The sequence below is a fragment of the Eriocheir sinensis genome, chromosome 49, assembly GCF_024679095.1.
Source record: "Eriocheir sinensis breed Jianghai 21 chromosome 49, ASM2467909v1, whole genome shotgun sequence".
Taxonomy (NCBI): domain Eukaryota; kingdom Metazoa; phylum Arthropoda; class Malacostraca; order Decapoda; family Varunidae; genus Eriocheir; species Eriocheir sinensis.
Window position 1 is genome coordinate 1,442,776 of NC_066557.1, and position 24,065 is coordinate 1,466,840.

The 24,065-nt window shown below is 47.2% G+C and overlaps 1 protein-coding gene across 1 annotated transcript; it reads left to right on the forward strand.

Moving 5' to 3' along the window:
* Positions 1 to 7,768: 7,768 nt before the first annotated feature.
* Positions 7,769 to 9,583, forward strand: LOC126981650 (uncharacterized). The gene is made up of 2 exons (XM_050833086.1): positions 7,769 to 9,187; positions 9,245 to 9,583. The coding sequence occupies exons 1-2, from the start codon at positions 7,943 to 7,945 to the stop codon at positions 9,398 to 9,400; spliced, it is 1,401 nt and encodes a 466-aa protein (XP_050689043.1). The 5' UTR covers positions 7,769 to 7,942; the 3' UTR covers positions 9,401 to 9,583.
* Positions 9,584 to 24,065: the final 14,482 nt, after the last annotated feature.

Below are 24,065 nucleotides of genomic sequence, written 5' to 3' on the forward strand. Positions count from 1 at the left end.
AACCAATGACCCTTTACCACGGGTACCTACTGAAGGTGGAGTGGAGGCCCTGAGGGACGCCGAGCTCCTTCAAGAGGGTGGAACGTAACTCACTGTGATGCATTGCAACAATTTACAAAGGTTATAAGAAACCCTTCCTAGGCTGCCCTAACCAGATAGCACGGTGGTCGGGTTGTAAATACTCCTCGTTAGTCACCATAAGACATGGGGCGGTACTATAGCACCTCGACACACTCCGCATCCCAAACTCCACCACCACCACCGCCACTACCACAAACACCTCCGCCAACACCACTCTATCACCCCTACCGCACAGACCACCATTTCGACACCATCCCCACCACCATCACTGCTACACCAACCCTGACCACAAACATCAACACCATCATCACTACACCAACCCCTACCACAAGCACCTCAGCCAGCACCCCTACACCAACCCCTACCACAAACACAACCATCTCAGCTCATTAACCTGGGACACAAGGCAAGAGTGACATCTAAGTTATCACAGACTTTCCCTTAGGAGTTCCAAGATAATCCATTTATCGACCGGTCAGAATGTGAGGATGGACAGCTGGGTGGACTGAGCACCAATTGCCCGGGCCGGGATTCGAAACCAGGACCGAGGATTAGTAGTTACGCGTGCTAACCACTTCACAACGGTGAAGTATAGCATTTCACTGTAGGCTACTAATAAATGGTAAACGGTGGAAGGCGTCCGAATAAGCTGCACGGCAGAGCTGCAACCAATCACCAGAGTCCAAATGACCCAGTTTCCATTCCGCAACACCTGCCTTCAGTGCTGCCATGAGTCATGAATCATGAATCCCTGCTTATAAGATGAAAGTGTGACAGAGCAGTAGCCGTTGCTTGCTGTTTCGACGCGTTCACATTGCTCACTAACCATGGATCCGTTAAGCCGCGGGGTCCTGCTCTCAGCTTGCCATGCTTAATTTACTTTACTGATAAAATTCAAGGTAACTGAAAGCAATATTCGCACATGATGGAGTATTTAGCGCAATGCAGTGAGGTTAGCCATCTTGGATATACTTTCGTCGACATCCCCCCGCAATGAATCGCAGCAGGGGACATATTTACCATTCCAGTGAGTGTTGCTGAGGGGTCTGTTGTGGGGTTCGTAGAAAAGAGAAATCTGGTCATTATAGTCGTATCAGAAACTGAGCTTTTTTGTCGAGTCCAGGTGTGTGATGTGATTGAGTGGACGCAGATATTATTGTTCCATAACTCAGGTGCGGCAGCCGGCCTTGTGGGGGAGCATCAGTAAACGGGACATACATTTTCAGTTGGGGTTCTTGCCGGGTTTCGGAGCCACTCTACCTCTCTTACCACCCATACCACTCTCCCTCCCCGCCCTCCTCTTGAGCACCCTTGCGGCTAGTTTTTGTTGTCGCTTCCCAAATATTTACATGACGTTCTTAATAGATTTCTGCTCAAGCTACTTACCTGTTTGCTTGATTAGTCGGGAACACTGTACTAACGTAATATGAGCCTCATGCTTGACGACAGGTTGCCACTTCACCGGGAGATTTTTAATGCGATTTCATGCTTAATTAGGTAAGACTCCTCAATTTCGTCATCAGCAACAAGTTAAATCAGGACAATTAGCGATGAGTGTTACAGGGAAACTAAAACAGGTACTCAAATTTGCCCTCCACGTAACCCTAAATTACCACGCTTCGACGCACTTCACACCAGTCAACACCAGTCCTAGCATTCTTCAATTACGGTATGGTAGTAGTGAGTAGCGGGCAGTGAGTAGCAGGCTTTTTTTCACATTTGTTTACTTTTTTTATGCCCTTGAACTGACTCCTCTGCTGTAAAAAAAAAATGATAACAAACTGAATTCATTGTTGCTGTGGAGGATCATCATCTACTTACCGTCATCAGAGACTAAGCTTTTAATCCTCAGCGCCGAAGTATCGCGCAAATCAACGCTAGTCCTTGCACTCCTCGTTTAAGATTGAAAAGACAAACTATTCCTTATATTACCTTTGACGATTCTTGTTTTTCTGGCTTCCTCATCTACTGTACTTCTAGTCTTTAGCTCCGGAATATCGCGCACTCAACACCGGTCCTTTCACTACTCATACTCAAGATACAAAACAAACAAACTATTCTTTACGTTACCTTGGACGATACTTGTTTTTCCTAGCATCATTATCTATTGTATTTTCATTTCAATATAAGGGGAACACGAGCAGCCTGACAAAAAGCACCTCAACGCTCCTCTAATAGCCAAAGTATCCCTAAGTTTGTGCCATTAAACCGGCAAATCCTCCTTCGTCCTTGGGGAAACCTGTTCAGCAATTTACGACCTTTCCCTAAGTATACTACCACCACCAAACACCTACTATCCTCATCACGACTAGTCTCCACCACATAGATGTGGCTGTGTGTGTGTGTGTGTGTGTGTGTGTGTGTGTGTGTGTGTGCTTGGAGGCGCCCTGAGATGGTCGTTTTGCCACCTACCGATAATCCCTATTCCCACTGCGGTCTCCTTACTTTTATTTGTTACTGTGGTTCCCTTTTCTTTTCTCTCTCTCTCTCTCTCTCTCTCTCTCTCTCTCTCTCTCTCTCTCTCTCTCTCTCTCTCTCTCTCTCTCTCTCTCTCTCTCTCTCTCTCTCTCTCTCTCTCTCTCTCTCTCTCTCTCTCTCTCAGAGAGAAGGTCGTGACCTCACCCCGCTGCGCCCCACAACATCGCTTGCCCTGTGTTTTCGTCGTGCTCTTGGGCGTTTGTGTGCTCTCGCTTGTGGACCTTGTGTGTTGCCTGTGATTTCCCGACACGTGTTTGGTGTGTGTTCGCTTGTGGTTTCTGCCTGTGGTTGGCTCTGTGATTTGTGTTTCCGGTGTTTTTGCGTGTGATCTGGCTGTCTCCGGGTGTTCTGCGTGGGTTTCAGAGTGATTCAAGTGTGTTGTGTTTCCGGTGTTTTTGCGTGTGATCTGGCTGTTTCCGGGTGTTCTGCGTGGGTTTCAGAGTGATTCAAATGTGTTGTGTTTCCGGTGTTTTTGCGTGTGATCTGGCTGTTTCCGGGTGTTCTGCGTGGGTTTCAGAGTGATTCAAGTGTGTTGTGTTTCCGGTGTTTTTGCGTGTGATCTGGCTGTTTCCGGGTGTTCTGCGTGGGTTTCAGAGTGATTCAAGTGTGTTGTGTTTCCGGTGTTTTTGCGTGTGATCTGGCTGTTTCCGGGTGTTCTGCGTGGGTTTCAGAGTGATTCAAGTGTGTTGTGTTTCCGGTTATTTTGCGTGTGATTTGGCTGCTTCTAAGTGTACTGCGTGGGTTTCAGAGCGTTTTGAGTGTGCTGTTTTGTTTCCGGTGTTTTTGCGTGTGATTTGGCTGTTTTCGAGTGTTCTGCGTTTCGAGTGTGTTGTGTTTCCAGTGCTTTTACGTGTGATTTGGATGTTTATAGTGCTGCGTGGGTTTCAGAGTGTTTTGAGTGTGCTGTTGTACTTCCGGTGTTTTTGCGAGTGACTTGAGGGTGTTTAGTCGTGCTTGTGCTTGGGTTTCTGAGTGTTTCGTGTGTCCCGAGTGTGACTTTGTGTTCCCGAGTGTCTCACGCGTGATTTGGGTGTATCGACAACCCACCCTTTCAATTCCCTGAGGATTCAATCTGCTCCTCCTCATTACATCCTCTTTAAATCCCCTAGAGGATTAACACTTCCTACACCCCTTTCCCTCACCTCACCTAAGCCCCCCCCCACCCTCGCTCACCTCACATCCATTTTGCTCCTCCTCATCCCCTAGAGGATTAGCCCTTCCTACTCCTCCCTCACCTCCACATATTTATAAGCCCTCCCCCCCTCACTCACTTACCTCACATCCTATTTACCCATCCCTTCACCCACCTTACCTTGCCTCTTTCTTAACCTTTCTTGTTCTCACACACCTCACTCACCTCACATCCCTTCCTACTCCTCCTCTCTCCCACTTACCTCCTTTCCCAAACTCCCTCTCACTCATCTCACCTATTTCCTAACCCTCCTTGATCTCACACACCTCACTCACCGCCTCCCTTTCCCCCTCTTTACTCACCTCACATCCCTTCCTACTCCTCCTCTCTCCCACCACACCTATTTCCTAACCCTCCTTGATCTCACACACCTCACTCACCGCCTCTCTTTCCCCCTCTTTACTCACCTCACATCTCTTCCTACTCCTCCTCTCTCCCACCTCACCTATTTCCTAACCCTCCTTGATCTCACACACCTCACTCACCGCCTCCCTTTCCCCCTCTTTACTCACCTCACATCCCTTCCTACTCCTCTCTCCCACCTCACCTATTTCCTAACCCTCCTTGATCTCACACACCTCTCTTTCCCCCTCTTTACTCACCTCACATCCCTTCCTACTCCTCCTCTCTCTCACTTTTCCTCCATTACTAAACTACCTCTCACACACCTCACCCCCTTTCCTAATCCCCTTCACTCTGTGTTTTATCTCTTTCATTTCAGCTAAGATGGCGCCTAAGAAGTGCAGTACTTGTAACTGTAGCTTCTCAGCTCACTTTTTACAGGGCGTTCTGCTGTCTGTCGACTGTGTCTGTCCAGGCAGCATCTCGAGACAAGACTGCAGGAGCAGGAAGAGAAGATGGAAGAAGGCCAGAATAAAATAATAGAGCTTTCTCTCACCAGGCAGCATCTCGAGACCAGACTGCAGGAGCAAGAAGAGAAGATGGAAGCAGGTCAGAATAAAATAATAGAGCTTTCTCGCACTGTTGCCTCCTTGCAGGAATTCATCCAGGCTAACGTTGCTGTGGTGCCAAACCCTTCTCCAACCGCCCCCTTGCCCTCAGCGGTACCGTCGACACCAGCGGACAACACCACGCAACGGGAGGATGCTAGTGGCACCGACCATGATGGCTTCACCGTCGTGAATGGAGGAGCCAAGCCAGCCAGACAAGCGATTTATCCTGTTCATTGCTTCAACAGGTTTGCCATTCTGGAGGAGGAGGACGAGCAGGAGAGCACCTTCCTGGTGGGTGACTCCATGATTCGCCAGCAGGTCGTTGAGTTCTGCGGCAGAGTTCCTCGTCGAAGACGGAACTATTGCTATCCTGGTGCTGGGATCGACGACATAACTGCTGCTCTTGAGGAGATCTCCCCCCAGGCTACTAATGATTCAATGTTTGTTATTCACACAGGTACGAACGACGTCACCACGACCCGGTCTGAGGAGCTCCTGGAGAAGTACCGTAGGCTCATCCAGCAGTATAAGACTAAATCCCCTAACATTTTGATTTCAGGAGTTCTACCACGGACTTGGGCGGAGAGCGACTTTTTCAGTAAGGCCTTCAGCCTAAACAACCGCTTACAGACTCTTTGTAGGGAGCTTGACGTGGAGTTCCTAAACGCATGGGACAATTTCTATGGACAAAATGAGCTCTTCCACAGGGACGGATTGCACCTTTCTCCCATCGGGGCAGCCAGACTCGGAAGGCTCCTCAACGAAGCAGTGCGTGTCATCCGAACAAAAAACGAGTCACGGCCACGTCCCTCCACCCCGCCCGTGTAAATAGACGCCGTGCATCGCAACAAACCCGTAACCGTGATCCCGCAAGTACCACCACCTCTATTACTAAGCCTCTAGATAACTTAAAAATCCTTAGTTTCAATGCGCGTAGCCTAAGAAACAAATTTGATGAACTGAGATGTCTTGCTTTAACAGAAAATTTTGACATAATTGCTATAACCGAAACATTTATCGACACCACAAATATTGATTTAAGTTCCGAATACAACATAGATGGCTACAGACTCTTCAACAAAGATCGTGTAAACCGTAGAGGCGGTGGCGTCGCCCTTTATGTCAAAAGCTATTTGCAACCCACTGACAAAACACCGGGAAACAGTAACGTTGAACATTTGTGACTGACAGCCAATACATTGCAAACCTCTTAAACAATTACTTTTCCTCGGTGTTTAATACTAACAGTCTTCCTCTCGCTACCACCAACACCAGTACTATTGTAAATCTCGAGCATGCATTGCCTAATTTTGAAATAACAACCGATGAAGTCCTTAAAGCTCTCCATTCACTTAAAACAAATAAAAGTCCTGGACCTGACAAAGTATATCCAACTCTGCTGAAAGAAACAAAGAGCGAAATACTCTCCTCCCTCACAACCGTATTCAATATGTCCTTGCGACAAGGCATCGTCCCTTCAGATTGGAAAAAGGCTAACGTGACACCGATTTTCAAGAAAGGAGACAAAAAAGTACCAGGTAATTACAGGCCCATTAGTCTAACTTCGGTTGTAGGTAAGCTACTTGAGGGCATAATTAGAGACAAAATTGTGAATTACCTTGAAAGCCACTCATTGATTGGGGACTCACAACATGGCTTCTAAAACAAAAGATCCTGCCTATCAAACCTATTAACCTTTTATAACGACCTCTTCACTGTTTATGACGTAACCAAATCACTGGACGTAGTCTATCTTGATTTCCAGAAAGCGTTTGATAAAGTCCCGCATCATAAATTACTTTACAAATCAAAGCAAATAGGTATTGACGGTCAAGTAAACCAATGGATCGCGAATTGGTTGAGCAACAGACAACAAAGAGTAGTGATTGACGGATTTAACTCAGAGTGGGCGCCTGTCACTAGTGGCGTCCCTCAGGGCTCGGTCCTTGGCCCAGTGCTCTTCATTATTTACATCAACGACGTGGATGTTGGACTCAATAACCGCATTAGTAAATTTGCAGACGACACAAGGATTGGCAACTCGGTTCTCACTGACGAAGACAGGCAAAGCCTCCAAGAGGATTTGCACAAAATTTCAGCTTGGTCGGATAGATGGGAGATGCCCTTTAACGTAGACAATTGCCAAGTCATTCAAGTTGGAACGAGGAATAAGAAGTTCGAATACGAAATCCGCGGCGTTAAACTCAAAAGCGTTCAATGCGTCAAAGACTTGGGGGTCAAAATCGCGTCAAACCTCAAATTCTCACAGCAATGCATCGATGCAGCAAATAAAGCGAACAGAATGTTGGGCTTCATTAAAAGAAACTTTTTAGTTAAGAATAAAGATGTAATACTCCCGCTCTACAACAGTTTAGTCAGACCCCACTTGGAATATGCGGTACAGTTTTGGTCTCCCCGCCATGCAAAGGATATTGCTAAATTAGAAGGTGTTCAGCATCGGGAAACGAAAATGATCCCTTCCTTGCGCAACAAATCCTACGAAGAAAGGCTTTCTACCCTTAACATGTTCTCTCTTGAGAAACGTCGCCTCCGAGGAAAACTGATCGAATGTTTTAAAATACTTAATGGTTTCACGAATGTAGACAGATCAACATTGTTTATGATCGATGACACTTTGCGCACGAGGAACAATGGCGTAAAACTCAGATGTAGACAAGTAAATTCAGACTGCACCAAATTTTTCTTCACCAACGTTGTAGTGCGAGAATGGAATAAGCTTCCACCGTCAGTGGTCCAGTGTAACACGATTGACTCCTTCAAAAATAAGCTCGACCGTCACTTCCTTCAACTTAATATCAACTAGAGTAGAAATGCAACGTTTTGGAGTCTTCTGATTAATGTAAAATCACTTAGGTTTAAGGACAGACCACCAAGTCTGAACCATGGGGTCTGTGTGGTCTGATTTTCTATGTAAATCTATGTAAATCTCTCTCTCTCTCTCTCTCTCTCTCTCTCTCTCTCTCTCTCTCTCACTAGACAATTTGAATTTTCCTTTATTTTGTTAATTATTATTAAACAACATGAAGAAGCGTGTTGCTGCAGCCCTGTCACCCGCCATCCGACGCGTGAACTGCACTACTTAGCCGACTAGGCAAGATTACAGCAGAAAGAATTTGCTGGAGGCCAGTCGGTCTTCATGGACATAGCACCTCCTTTTATTACCTAACACCGATTTCCTCGATATACGGATATTTTTTTATATCACATCGAAGCAACGATGGGAAACTCTGCATCTCGACAGAAATTCAACGTGTGGGTAACCCTGGAGCGAGGCTCCTCCCAGGTGGACTCCATCAAGCTCTCGTGCAAGGACTCCACCTGCTGCCTGAAGAGGAGGCGTACGGTCGCCTCCGTCAAGCTCCCCGTGGAAGGCTGGTCTTGCGTAGCAGGGATTCAAGGCTGCCACGCCGAGGGTGAGCTGCGTGTGCCCTTGGCGAAGCTGTGCAAGAAAGACGGCAACGCGGCCGTCAGGGTGCAATGTGCCTCGCTTAGGAAGCCAGTCTTCACCTCTTCCATGCCGCTGGCCTGGCTGCTGGACAACATCAGCGGCCTCCACTTCTCTCTCTTCTGTGACGACGGGCCCGTCTTCACCAGTCTCCGGTGCAACGGGAGGCGGTGTGGCGAGCCCGTCCGGGCGGTGAGCCCTGCACCGCGTGCGGCCACTGACGGAGTGGCCAGGACCGATGAGGCTGATGCATGGGCAGCCTTTGAAGTGACGACCCATGATGACTGGTCCGTGGAGGCTGATGTTTCATGGGCAGCCCCAGACTTGGTGACCTCCGCTGCTATGGTCGAGGCTGATGCATGGGCAGCCTTTGAAGTGACAACCCATGATGACTGGTCCGTGGAGGCTGATGTTTCATGGGCAGCCCCAGACTTGGTGACCTCCGCTGCTATGGTCGAGGCTGATGATTCATGGGCAGCCTTTGAAGCAATGACCCGTGATGACTGGTCCGTGGAGGCTGATGATTCATGGGCAGCCCCAGACTTGGTGACCTCCGCTGCTATGGTCGAGGCTGATGATTCATGGGCAGCCTTTGAAGCAATGACCCGTGATGACTGGTCCGTGGAGGCTGATGATTCATGGGCAGCTCCAGACTTGGTGACTTCCGCTGCTATGGTCGAGGCTGATGATTCATGGGCAGCCTTTGAAGCAATGACCCGTGATGACTGGTCCGTGGAGGCTGATGATTCATGGGCAGCCTTTGAAGCAATGACCCGTGATGACTGGTCCGTGGAGGCTGATGATTCATGGGCAGCCTTTGAAGCAATGACCCGTGATGACTGGTCCGTGGAGGCTGATGATTCATGGGCAGCCTTTGAAGCAATGACCCGTGATGACTGGTCCGTGGAGGCTGATGATCCATGGGCATCCGCCGAATTGGTGACCGCCATCACCGATGAGGCTGATGATCCATGGGCACTCTTGGAAGTGACGACCCGTGATGACTCGTCTGATGAGGTTGATGATCCATGGTCACTCTTTGAAGTGACGACCCGTGATGACTCGTCTGATGAGGCTGATGATCCATGGGCATCCGCCGAATTGGTGGCCGCCATCACCGAAGAGGCTGATGATGCATGGGCAGCCTTCGAGATGATGACCAGTGATGACTGGTCCGTAGAGACTGATGCCTTCCTGGACGTCACGACCATCTGTGCTGTCGTTGTGTAAATTGTCATGCTTCACTAAGCAGCCTGGTAACACACTCACCAGTGACCCCCGGCGCAGGCGCGAGCCACATCGTGAGCCACACTCCCGGGGAGCGAGACACCCTTCAGTGACCGTCGCTCTTATTACACCTTCAGGGGAGGAGCTCCAGCTGTATTTCTTATCTTATCAATGAAAACCTTTACAACAAAACTATTATCCTATTAATGAATTTACCTTACCTATTAATAATAGTGTGCCTATCACAGTGAGATTCACCACATGCACGACTGCCAAGCCTCTTCCATTCGACTACCATTCTATTAGCAAACCAATTCCTGCCTGCATGTTTAACAAATCTATATTGATCTAACGACCCATGGCTAAGAGTGCATGCCCTTTTACGAGCAGACCCTCATCAAAGGCCGTCACCCATCTATAAACTTTAATGAAGTCTACTCGCATCGTCCGCCTTTCCAGGGAATGCAAATTTAGACGTTAAGGGCAACCCTTTTTACGGCACGCGTTCCTTTACTCACCAGTTACGGTCATATTGTACATTACACCTTTTTAAATACATTGGAAAACAGTACAAGAAAACTACTACTACTACTACTACTGCTACTACTACTACTACTACTACTGCTACTACTACTACTACTGCTACTACTACTACTACTACTACTACTACTATTGCTACTACCTTTATTTATATATTTTTTTACATCTTGGCCTATGGTGCCGGTAGGCTTTCTTTGGGGGCCCACCGTGGCGCAGGCAAGTGTTTATAGTGACGCCATCTATTCGTGGCTCATGCTGCCTCCCGAGCTCATTCTTGATTTCCCTTTGACAGTTCCTCAAGACTCTTAGACCATAGCCACGGAAAAACTCAGCACAACGCGCATACTCCAAGTTCCAACTACGTGTTTCCAGACCTTATTCCTATGAAATCAACTTTCCACGAACCACTTTACTTGATGATGAACACCTCTAAAAATTATCCATATATCTCATATTTACTGTAATAATGATCCAACAATCTGATGTCCACTGATAGTAATAATTTGACGCAAATGTGCAAAGCAAAAAAAGTAATTGGGTGTAAAGTACTATATGTGGAATTCAAAGAAGGTGAAAAACTATAAAACCTGCCGTTGAGTAGTAAATGAGAACTTTGTATTTAGCGATGAAAGACTGAGTACAATATGGAGAGGCATAGGCATACTTGAAATACTACTACTATATACGATGATGATGATAATAGTAATAATAATAATAATAATAATAATAGAGCAAGTAGGTATTGTATGTATTCTGGTCTCATTAGTAACAATCCAGGGGTGCAGTAGGCAGAAAGGCAACTAAAATTAAGAAATCGCAATGGACGGACACGGGATAAAGGGAACAGATATGGAGGGAAAGAGTACCTACGCGACACACTGGGAAATAACTAATGTATAAAGAACCCAAGGCATGTTATCCACGCATAGTGCATGAAATAAAAGTTAAGCACGGTTATTTTTTCTTACCTATCAAGATTTATTTGCGAATAGTTGCCATTCAAAAGAATTAAGAATATTCTATCTATTCCTTTATAGTTTAGCAACAGCCCTGTCACCCGCCCACACCACAAGCAGTAGCGGCAACATGACCACCACCACCAACTATCACACAAAATACTTCCACCATCACTATTATCACTACCTCCATAAACCATTAAATTCCAATACCAATGACAATATTAATCTTACCACCATCAACACCACTGATATCAACAGGAATATCATTACCAATATTAGTACCAACAACAATACCATTACCAGCACTATATAGTACCACCTACACCACCACCACCACAAACAACAACAACAACAACAACAACAACCATTAATACAACCACCCGCATCCCCAGCGCCGCCCGAGTCAGGTGTTAGTGGAGGCCGTGCGGCGAGACAGCAGGCAGCAGCGGGCGGGCCAGGCAGCCGCACCTCACCTGGCGGACTCGGGTTCTCCAAGGGCGCCTCCGTTGATATGATGGGCGGAAGGAAATCGTCGGCGTCGTCAGGCAGGAGCGGAGAGTCGCCCTGGACGCTGCTGGTATTGTAACTATACTCCTCCTGCCCCAAGACTTCCACGGCCGGCACCTCCTCTGGCGTGACGGGCGGAGACTCACCTTGGCTCTCCGCGGGGGGCCCGGCGGCGGCCTGTGGTGGCGGCAGCAGCAGCAAGAGAAGCAGCAGGAGCAGCCAGTACCCCTTGGACGCCACGCCCTGCACCACGGCAAGGGCTCGCCGCCATCTTGGCTCCTGCAACGCAAAGAATTATCTGTTAGATGCTTATAAGTGTTTATTTATTAGTGGTCTCCCAAAGTACCAAGTAGGTCTATAGAGATAAAATACCGGGAAAACAGAGAAGAATGCTTAGGGGGGGGGGGATGAAAACCACCCATGTGCGTTTAAGTTAATATTACAACACAAAAGGTAACTCATCATTTTTACTGGGGAAAAGTTTACATATTATTATGCAGTTCGTGAACAAACTGCTCCGGTGTGCGGCCGACTTCAAAGAAACTCATTATTTCAGCGTTACTTGTAGGGCGAGCCAACCTCACCTCCCGACCGTGAAATTCCACCAAGCAGTAATTAACGGGGTCTCACCAGCACTTACGAAAACTTCATCATATTTAACCAATGAAGTTTCCAGTGCTGAGTCATGTAAGTTTATTCCAATCAAATTCCACTCTCTAGTTTTATCAAATCTTCCTTCCTTCCTTCAGACCCCTTTCCCCTCTCACTAACAGGTTACACAAGGTTCGCACTGAACTCTGACTCTTTTCTAAGTCTAACAATACATCTGCCATCGCCTTAGAGGTTCCAGCCCCTTGATCATTCGACGAGTAAGGAGGCAGGAGGCGGCCGTGGGTGATTCCTCCACTTATCTCGCCTATAATCCGCGGCACACCGAGAAGTCTGACATTAAGCCACAACCTTACTGTCAGCTTAACCTTATCTACCTACCGAGGTCGACTTCCCTCAATGAAAGGTTGATTTTATTAAGCAGATCCCCGGGAGTTGCAACCTCCCGACTTAATCCATACCTCTTCACCGGTAAGAAAAAATATAAATAATCCTTAGAATTCCTTACTGACCGCCGAATCCAGTCAACACTTCCCGTCGAATTCTTTACGTCTGGCGCCTACTAAAGGAAGGCTTCAAAAAGTTGGCGTTATTTTATTTGGCGTTTGGGATGAGGCGACCACACATTTCTCAAGCTTTCAGCGGGGAGAGGAAAGGGCGGCGAGCTGTGACGGTGATGGTTACATAATTCTATACTTTCTTGAACTTTCCCCCGCAATCAAGGAATGAAGGAAAGCCACACGAGTTACGGTGAAAACATTTCTCGCAGTAATGTATTTATCGCATACCTTGGAGAAGGCTGTGTGTGAAGAAGCGTCCAAGAGCTACTGGCAGTGAGTAGTTTCTCCGTAAATACTTAGTTTGAAACGCCTGGTCAACCGGGGGTTTAAAATTGTCAGCTTCTTTTGAGAGAGAGAGAGAGAGAGAGAGAGAGAGAGAGAGAGAGAGAGAGAGAGAGAGAGAGAGAGAGAGAGAGAGAGAGAGAGAGAGAGAGAGAGAGAGAGAGAGAGAGAGAGAGAGAGAGAGAGAGAGAGAGAGAGAGAGAGAGAGAGAGAGAGAGAGAGAGTGTGTGTGTGTGTGTGTGTGTGTGTGTGTGTGTGTGTGTGTGTGTGTGTGTGTGCGCGCTTGTTAGAGCGTGTATGTGTGATTATCTGCATGACAACACCATTGCAACCACCAAGAGAAATTTCCTCCATACAAGACTGTCTCGGGAAAGGCCAGACACAGCAAAGGCTTGAAAACTCCATCTTCGAGCAAAAAATAATGAAGTGATGAACGAGGGAAAATTAACCAAATGTGACAAAAATAAACCGTCACTGCACAAAAAAGGTCACATCTGTACATTCCCTAATAATCCTGCCCCCCGTGGCGCCTCCTGCCGTCACGCACACGCAGAGGCCCTTCTCGACGACGACCGTAAATAAGACACCTGCCTGTAATTTCAGAAAGATCAGCCGCATTTCTTTTCTTTTTGGCGAGGCAAACACTATCATGTATTCAGATAAAAAGTGTGTTTCCGGATAACTTTGAGGGTACAGTGTGTGTGTGTGTGTGTGTGTGTGTGTGTGTGTGTGTGTGTGTGTGTGTGTGTGTGTGTGTGTGTGTGTGTGTGTGTGTGTGTGTGTGTGTGTGTGTGTGTGTGTGTGTGTGTGTGTGTGTGTGTGTGTGTGTGTGTGTGTGTGTGTGTGTCTGTGTGTGTGTGTGTGTGTGTGTGTGTGTGTGTGTGTGTGTGTGTGTGTGTTCTTTCATGTCTTTGTCTCTAGTTGTGTGTATCTGTCCGTTGCTCGTCTGTCTGTATGCCCAGATGCCTACCAGTCTGTCACTAACAACTTTCACCAATGAATAATACTTGAATACTGAGTTCCACGGATTTATCTTTGACAGACCTTTTTTCCAGCACACATTATCCTAGCACACCTGTCTTTATGAAAAAAAATGGGAAAGGTTTACATAACACTCCTTTCAGTCCCTTTGCCCTTCTGACCACCGCGATGGGACGGATGGAGCGGGGTGGGGGGGGGGGCGGGGGCGCGGCGGGCGAGGTGGGAGCTTGGCGGGGCGCGGCGGGCAGGTAGGACCCCCCACAGAGTTGTTCATCGGTGGCGTCGCGGGAGAAGCTACTTTGCTGATCCGCTTTTATTTATGAAGAGTGAGGAGAGAGTCGCCGCCTTTCTCTCTAAGCCGACCGGCCGCGCTGAGTGGCTGTGTCGAAACAATCCTCAACGTCTTCATTATCAGATGTGATGAGGAAAGCACACACACACACACACACACACACACACACACACACACACACACACAAAGGAAGTTTTATTGTGTGTGTGAGTGTGTTTGTGTGCGTGGTACGTACTAATTAACTTTCTACGTAAATCTGTGACGGAGAAGCAGCTCAATTTTCCTTTACGTGCTGAGCAAACAACAGATTAAGTTTTACAGTTTCCATCCAGACTCTTTTTTTCTATTTCTGATTGACGTTTCTTTTTTTTTTTCAAGAAGTGCGAAAAATGGAGGAATGATAACTGGAAAATAATCATAACCCTTAATACTTTCTCACACGTTTTCACTGTCACCGCCTCCGGCACTTGGCGCACGCAGCACGGCCGTCACGTGTGTGTGGAGGGAGCTGTGTAAATGTTTGGGATGTCCACCCATGTGGAACTGGTAAATATATTCATCAGATTTTGAGGTATTTTGGTAAAAAAAAAACAGACAGGTAAACAGACGGACAATGACGAGTGTTTCTTTCCTCATTGTCCGTCGCTTTCATTGTCTTTCCCCCAAGTTGCAACATAAATATATATGTTACAAGTTATTGTTCTTGCTTAAGCAAGTGCCCGTGTGTCCTTAGCCCGGAGCTCCCCGATGACAGCCTCGCCCTCCCATGCAATACTTCACCTTCCCCCTTTCTATCAGGTGCCCGTGTGTCCTTAGCCCGGAGCTCCCCGATGACAGCCTCGCCCTCCCATGCAATACTTCACCTTCCCCCTTTCTATCAGGTGCCCGTGTCCTTAGCCCGAGCTCCCTGATGACAGCCTCGTCCTCCCATGCAATACTTCACCTTCCCCTTTCTATCAGGTGCCCGTGTGTCCTTAGCGGAGCTCCCTGATGACAGCCTCGCCCTCCCATGCAATACTTCACCTTCCCTTCGCAGGTTGGGTCTCAACGACTCCCAAAGCGGCAAGAACACAACAGAGGAAGTGAATGAATATCTCGCGCTCGCCATTGACAGACTTAGGAAGGAAAATTGCAAGCCGTTCCTCCTTACGTTCACTAAGCCCAGCGTGGAGAAGGTGTGAGAGAGAGAGAGAGAGAGAGAGAGAGAGAGAGAGAGAGAGAGAGAGAGAGAGAGAGAGAGAGAGAGAGAGAGAGAGAGAGAGAGAGAGAGAGAGAGAGAGAGAGAGAGAGAGAGAGAGAGAGAGAGAGAGAGAGAGAGAGAGAGAGAGAGAGAGAGCATTATAGACATATAAACCAGCCTTACAATCACTATACGTAGCTACTTTTACGCCTGTTTCAAAGCCGCTGGTGTGTGCGTTACCTAATCTACAGAGAGACTGTAAACGAGGTTGAAGTGAGTTCGTTCCATATTCCTAAACGTCTCGGCTCAGATTAGGACTATTTTCCAAGCCCACAGAGAAGATTAACTGGGTTTTCACGGGGGTGTCCCGTTGAGGGTGCAGAGGTCGTGTATGACAGTCACCGGGATCACGAGACAGTCCGTGAAAACCCTGAAACGAACACTCATTAGAGCCCGATTAATGTCATCTTTGGGCCTTGAAAAAAAGTTGATGTGAGAGGCGGAAGCGTCTGACAATGCCGACCTGAGTCTCGTATTCTTAACGCTTTCCACCTCACAACAAACGTTTACAAAGTTTTCAGGAGTATTTTCAAGATCCCATCACAGAGGCTTCGTCAGACTACCGCCAGGGCCGTAAACTACCCCTGGACGCGCCCACCACTCCACGACAGCCTTGCCCAGTGTGTGTGCCTGGACGCCGAAAGGTTTACCAACATGACCCCCGAAGTAGCCGGTGACGCGTGATTCAGGGCGCCGCGACTGGCTCGGGTCCCGCATGCATGGCAGAGTTTAAAGGCCCATCATTCATCCCTGCGCCGCCCTCAAGGTCACGCTGGCCTTAGCCCCGCCCCGGCACACGATAGAAAACGGGATTTTTGTAAGGCAGACTCCGGGATTTGATGGCGCTCCCTGCTAGAGTGACTGACTTAGTTTAAGAATGGCTGATTGAATGCCTTGACTGACTGACTGACTTATCTTGACTAGCTGACCATGCTGATGTAAGTGGCTGACTGACTTAATGACTCGCTAGCTGTGTGGCTACGAAAATAACTGACTGAATGCCTGACTGACTAAATGACTGACTGACTGACTGACTGACTGACTGACTAGCAGTCTGACTACCTACGTAACTGTCTGACTGCCGTACTAACTAATAATGTATAATTGAATGACTGATTTGGCTGACTGACTGACTGACTGACTGACTCTGTGGCTACGTAAAAAAAGTGATTGGTTGCCTGACTGACTAAATGACTGACTGACTGACTGAATGAATGAATGAATGGCAAACGGACTGACTGAATGAATGAGTGAATGGTTAACCCGGTAGGTAGCAGCGGGGATCATGTTTCTTAATGGTTCCTCCAAGTGAGAAAAATGAGAAAAAATCACCCTCACACAAACCACTTCATAATATATATCCAAGCATTTGTGATCAGATTATGTATCATCTATTTAGGGGGGGTTATATCATGGCACAATTTTGGCCCGTCGCTGCTACACGGTGAAGCCACAAATTTGGACCGTCGCTGCTACCGGGTTAACTATCTAACTGACTGGCTAACTGACTGACTGACTGACTGACTGGTGGACTGAGAGAGAGAGAGAGAGAGAGAGAGAGAGAGAGAGAGAGAGAGAGAGAGAGAGAGAGAGAGAGAGAGAGAGAGAGAGAGAGAGAGAGAGAGAGAGAGAGAGAGAGAGAGAGAGATTGGGGGGAGGGGAATATATAGACGGGTGAAGGAGTAACGGGGATAATATACAGACGGATGAAGGACGAGGAATAAATGGAATATATTAACAGATGAAGGAGGGACGGAGAGACACGAATAGAAAGAAACTGAGAGAAAGAATGTACGAGCAGGTATTAGATAAAATAGACAGGAGACGGTGACTGGCAGTGGGACAGGAAAGGAAAGTGTGTTGGGGCTGGAAGAGGAAGAACATGTGCGGGCATGAACGAGACGGAGCAAAAGAGAAGGAGACTGAATGAAGGACAAAGACGAAGAGAGAAAAAGAGAGGAAGTGAGCCAGACGTCGCCTGCCTCCGTGTGTTTCTTTCTTGTTTTGTTATCCATCAAGGTGAGGATATTATTTTTTTCATGGGTGTTAGCGAAAAGCCTATTCAGTATTGACGAGACAGCCGTGCCCGTGAAATGCTGCCACTGTTACAGAGGAAGTGTTGTGTTCCCACACGCTACATTCCCTGCTCCCTCAGCACAGCTCCGCCTCGCTATTTCCAGCACACTCCAAATTCAGGGTGACGCCTCGCCGCTGTGCTCAGCGTGATAAGCTCGCCTTGTGTCTCAGCTACAGTCGTCGTGTTGTTCCCTACATCACACTGCGGCCTCGTGTGTCACTGTGTGTGCTTGTATGTGTGTGGGGAATGTGATGCGTCTAGTGTGCTGGCATTGAGATAACGTTAAACACTGTGTGTGCCTTGTGTGTGTGTGTGTGGGGAATGTGATGCGTCTAGTGTGCTGGCATGGAGATAACGTTAAACACTGTGTGTGCCTTGTGTGTGTGTGGGGAATGTGATGCGTCTAGTGTGCTAGCATTGAGATAACGTTAAACACTGTGTGTGCCTTGTGTGTGTGTGGGGAATGTGATGCGTCTAGTGTGCTGGCATTGAGATAACGTTAAACACTGTGTGTGCCTTGTGTGTGTGGGGAATGTGATGCGTCTAGTGTGCTGGCATTGAGATAACGTTAAACACTGTGTGTGCCTTGTGTGTGTGTGGGGAATGTGATGCGTCTAGTGTGCTGGCATTGAGATAACGTTAAACACTGTGTGTGCCTTGTGTGTGTGTGGGGAATGTGATGCGTCTAGTGTGCTGGCATTGAGATAACGTTAAACACTGTGTGTGCCTTGTGTGTGTGTGTGGGGAATGTGATGCGTCTAGTGTGCTGGCATTGAGATAACGTTAAACACTGTGTGTGCCTTGTGTGTATGTGTGTGGGGAATGTGATGCGTCTAGTGTGCTGGCATTGAGATAACGTTAAACACTGTGTGTGCCTTGTGTGTGTGTGTGTGGGGAATGTGATGCGTCTAGTGTGCTGGCATTGAGATAACGTTAAACACTGTGTGTGCCTTGTGTGTGTGTGTGGGGAATGTGATGCGTCTAGTGTGCTGGCATTGAGATAACGTTAAACACTGTGTGTGCCTTGTGTGTGTGTGGGGAATGTGATGCGTCTAGTGTGCTGGCATTGAGATAACGTTAAACACTGTGTGTGCCTTGTGTGTGTGTGTGGGGAATGTGATGCGTCTAGTGTGCTGGCATTGAGATAACGTTAAACACTGTGTGTGCCTTGTGTGTGTGTGTGTGGGGAATGTGATGCGTCTAGTGTGCTGGCATGGAGATAACGTTAAACACTGTGTGTGCTTGTATGTGTGTGGGGAATGTGATGCGTCTAGTGTGCTGGCATTGAGATAACGTTAAACACTGTGTGTGCTTGTATGTGTGTGGGGAATGTGATGCGTCTAGTGTGCTGGCATTGAGATAACGTTAAACACTGTGTGTGCCTTGTGTGTGTGTGGGGAATGTGATGCGTCTAGTGTGCTGGCATTGAGATAACGTTAAACACTGTGTGTGCCTTGTGTGTGTGTGGGGAATGTGATGCGTCTAGTGTGCTGGCATTGAGATAACGTTAAACACTGTGTGTGCCTTGTGTGTATGTGTGTGGGGAATGTGATGCGTCTAGTGTGCTGGCATTGAGATAACGTTAAACACTGTGTGTGCCTTGTGTGTGTGTGGGGAATGTGATGCGTCTAGTGTGCTGGCATTGAGATAACGTTAAACACTGTGTGTGCCTTGTGTGTGTGTGGGGAATGTGATGCGTCTAGTGTGCTGGCATTGAGATAACGTTAAACACTGTGTGTGCCTTGTGTGTGTGTGGGCAATGTGATGAGTCTAGTGTGCTGGAATTGAGATAACGTTAAACACTGTGTGTGCCTTGTGTGTGTGTGTGTGGGGAATGTGATGCGTCTAGTGTGCTGGCATTGAGATAAAGATAAACACTGTGTGTGCCTTTTGTGTGTGTGTGGGGAATGTGATGCGTCTAGTGTGCTGGCATTGAGATAACGTTAAACACTGTGTGTGCCTTGTGTGTGTGTGGGGAATGTGATGCGTCTAGTGTGCTGGCATTGAGATAACGTTAAACACTGTGTGTGCCTTATGTGTGTGTGTGGGGAATGTGATGCGTCTAGTGTGCTGGCATTGAGATAACGTTAAACACTGTGTGTGCCTTGTGTGTGTGTGGGGAATGTGATGCGTCTAGTGTGCTGGCATTGAGATAACGTTAAACACTGTGTGTGCCTTGTGTGTGTGTGTGGACTGTGATGCGTCTAGTGTGCTGGCATTGAGATAACGTTAAACACTGTGTGTGCCTTGTGTGTGTGTGGGGAATGTGATGCGTCTAGTGTGCTGGCATTGAGATAACGTTAAACACTGTGTGTGCCTTGTGTGTGTGTGTGTGGGGAATGTGATGCGTCTAGTGTGCTGGCATTGAGATAACGTTAAACACTGTGTGTGCCTTGTGTGTGTGTGGGGAATGTGATGCGTCTAGTGTGCTAGCATTGAGATAACGTTAAACACTGTGTGTGCCTTGTGTGTGTGTGTGGGGAATGTGATGCGTCTAGTGTGCTGGCATGGAGATAACGTTAAACACTGGCGTACCAGAAAATTGAAAAGGGGGGGCCAATATATATATATATATATATATATATATATATATATATATATATATATATATATATATATATATATATATATATATATATATATATATATATATATATATATATATATATATATATAATTTTTCTGCGTCCAGTATTATTGCAAGCGCAGGGATCCCATACAGCTTGAGGATTCGGGTTAGATAGCAAGGGTAAATTTGTTATTTCTTATACATACATGTGTTGATACATACATATACATACATTGTACATTTTAGAAGTTTATTGGCAGCATATAAGTACAACATAAACCTGGGAGATTTAAATAATCTTAAAAATACTAATTTTATGTTACTTGAGCAAACATTACTTTTAACATAAGAACATAAGAACGTAAGGAGTCTGCAAGAGGCCGGTTGGCCTATACAAGGCAGCTCCTGTACACTCAACCCCACCTTACCTCACCATCCATGGCTTTATCTAACCTCTTCTTGAATGTATCTATGGTATTGGCACCCACAACATGGCTCCCAAGCCTGTTCCATTCGTCCACCACTATTGGTGAACCAATTCTTGTATATGTCTTTGTTGAATCTGAATTTGTCTAACTTAAAACCATTGCCACGCGTCCTACCTGGCTCTTTCACTCTCAAAATTTTATTGACATCCCTTTTATTAAATCTCTTCATCCATTTATAGACTTCGATCAAGTCTCCTCGCAACCTTCGCCTTTCTAGAGAGTGTAGGTTTAACTGCTTCAGCCTGTCTTCATAAGGCAAGTTTCTCACCCCCTGAATCATCTTTGTCATCCTCCTCTGTACAGATTCTAACATCTTGATATCCATTCTATAATAGGGGGACCAGAACTGAACTGCATAATCGAGATGAGGTCGAACTAGTGCTAAGTAAAGTTTGAGGATGACTTCAGCGCTCCTATTGCTCACGCTCCTTGAGATGAAACCCAGTACTCTGTTTGCCCGATTTTTAGCCTGAATGCATTGAGCCCTAGGACGGAGGTCAGCGCTCACTAGGACTCCTAAGTCTCTCTCACGCCCAGACCTGCTTAGAGGAGTGCCATTTAAGGAGTAATTGTGTGAGGGGTTATTCCTACCTACACTCAAAATGCTACACTTCCTGACATTGAATTCCATCTGCCACTTCCTCGCCCAATTATATAGTCTGTCAAGCTCATCCTGGAGAACGGTAGCGTCGCTGTCTGATTGGATTACTCTACCGATCTTGGTATCATCTGCGAACTTACTGACATCGCTACTAATTCCTGTGTCCAAGTCATTGATGTAAATAATAAAAAGCAGAGGACCCAGCACCGACCCCTGTGGGACTCCACTCGTAACACTGCCCCACTCAGATTTCCTACCATTGGTTTGCACTCTCTGCTTCCTACCACTAAGCCACGCCCTGATCCAGTTCAGAACTTTCCCATCTACGCCGTGAGCCTGTAATTTTAGTAATAGCCGGTGATGAGGGACTTTGTCGAACGCTTTACTGAAATCTAGATATAATATGTCATAGTTTTCATCTCTGTCAACCGCCTCGATTACTTTAGTGTAGAAGGACAACAGGTTAGTAAGGCAAGACCTACCCTTTGTGACCCCATGTTGTGAATCATGAATTAAATTATGCTTTTCTAGATGGTCCCGAATGCTCCGGGCTATAATTGACTCTAAAATCTTTCCTACAACTGATGTTAAGCTAATTGGGCGATAGTTTGAGGTGGCTGACTTGTCTCCCTTTTTGAAAATCGGCGTCACATTAGCTACTTTCCATTGATTGGGCACATACCCAGAATTTACCGACATCTTAAAGATATCGGCAAGAGGGCCACTAAGGACTTCCTTGCACTCTTTCAGAACCCTTGGGAATACTTCGTCTGGGCCCGGCGATTTGTTTTTCTTCAACCTACCAATCTCATCCTGGACTACTTGCCTAGTGATGATCACATCCCTCAACTTGTCGTTCTCGTCACCCTCATATATCTGAACTCTCTCCGGAATGGTTGTTAGATTTTCCTGCGTGAAAACTGAGAGGAAATAGTCATTCATCATTTGACTCATATCTTCTCCATTCTCAACGAGCTCGCCCGTGTTTATTTTCAACGGTCCAATTCTGTCCCTTGTTTTCGTCCTGTACAATTTAAAGAAGCCCTTGGGATCGCTCTTGGCCTCGTTGGCTACCCTAATCTCATAATTTCTTTTTGCTAGGCGGGTGTTCTTCTTCACCGACCTGACTAGCTCAACATACCTACCCCTGAGATGGATCTCTCCGTTCTTTATTTTCCTATAAATTCCTCTCTTCAAGCCTATTTCATGCTTGAGTCTGCGGGTCATCCATTTGGGGTCGTTATTTTCCTTCCTACGTGCTTGGTAAGGGATATGCTGTCTCTGACCCTCTGCAATTTCTCTAACTAAATTATTGTAGGTCATTTCTACATGGTTCCCTGTCTTTCCGGTTCCACCCCTGAGATCTGGCCCTCATCCAGCCCTAAGGTTTCCCAATTTACCTCCTCAAGGTGTCTTCTGAGCCCCTCATAATCAGCTCTTCTAAAGTCGGGCACCAACACAGGGTTGAGCTCATGGGTCACCGCCCAGTCTAATTTAAACCTAATTTCCTTGTGATCACTGCCACCTAATTCTCCCTCAACATCTAGCTCGCTGATCATATACTCGGTGTTAGTTAAGGCCAAGTCCAGAATGTTGTTACCCCTGGTGGGCTCTGTTACTGTCTGCTTGAGAAAATTATCTTGTATTACTTTCAGAAAATCCTCAGACTCTAGATCACCCACCACGCCTTCCCAATCTATATTCCTATAGTTAAAATCCCCCATTATGCAGACATTTTTGCTCCTGCTCGCCCTGCCTACCTCTTGCAGTAATATATCAGTGTCCTGCCTGCTGAGGTTGGGTGGCCTGTAAAGAACCCCTAGAATTAGTTTGTCTTTCCCTTTGTGGACGTCCACCCAAACTGATTCTGAGTCTCTATTTGTTTGAATAGAGTTGTTAGCGGAACATTTAAGTGTGTCTTTAGCACAAAGTGCCACCCCACCTCCCCTTCTTCCCTTTCTATCTTTGTGAAACATCTGGTAACCATCTATTTCATACTCAGACATGAAGTTTTTGTTGGCAGTATCCACCCATGTTTCCGTGATAGCTATAATGTCGAATTTCTCGACACATGCTTTCCCCCTCAGTAGATCTATCTTGTTCCTGAGACTCCTACTGTTGGTGTAATAAGCCGTTAGCCCATCCTTTCTTATATCCTTTCGATTTCTCCTGCGCCCCCTGGTCCCAGTCTGCGATGCATTGACAGGCCCTCCCCCCTCGCCTACTCTAAAAAATTCTGTAGGGTGCTAAGTGATCGCTCGAGGGAGTCTGCGAGAACCTCCACCCCTTGGAGTGACAGATGCACGCCATCCTTGGCATACAAGGTGGCTTTATTGTAGAAGAGGTCCCAATTGTCAAGGAAAAGCCAACCATTTCGCTTACAGCGGGCCGCCAGCCTGCTGTTTACTGCTAAGGCTCTGGAAAGCCATCCCTCTCCCACCCCCCTCCTCGGCAAAACCCCACAAACAGCCGGCACCCCCCCGAAGTCCCTCACTTTAGGAAACGATTCCCTGAAGCGCCGAAATATCTCTTCGCTACCCACCTTACTGATGTCATTACCACCGTAACTGCAGAAGACGATTGGCTGTGTCCCCTCCCCTGCTAAAATTTCCTCCATTCTGTCAGATACGTGCTGGATGCCTGCCCCGGGAAAGCACACTCGAAGCCTATTTTCCTTATCCCTTGAACAAAAGTACCTGTCAATGAACCTGACTTGAGAGTCCCCAACCACCAGTACTTTCCTCTTATTAACTTTGTCAGTAGACGGAAGGGAAGCCGCTACAGGAGGAGAGGGAGGGGCGGCAGCAGGGGAGTGGGAGGAGGAAGAGGAGGAGGAGGAGGAGGGGGAGGAGGAGGAGGAGGAGGAGGAGGAAGAGGAGGAGGACGATGAGTGGAAGAAGGAGAGAGAGGAAGGAGATGACGTCGAAGGGGAGGGGGAGGAGGAGGTGGCTGAGGTGGTGGCG

What these genes read in the sequence shown, in the direction of transcription:
- LOC126981650 (XM_050833086.1), top strand. Translation starts at nt 7,943, where the DNA reads ATGGGAAACTCTGCATCTCGACAGAAATTCAACGTGTGGGTAACCCTG. An exon ending in GTGATGACTCGTCTGATGAG is followed by an intron (nt 9,188 to 9,244) that starts GTTGATGATCCA and finishes TCGTCTGATGAG; the next exon opens with GCTGATGATCCATGGGCATC.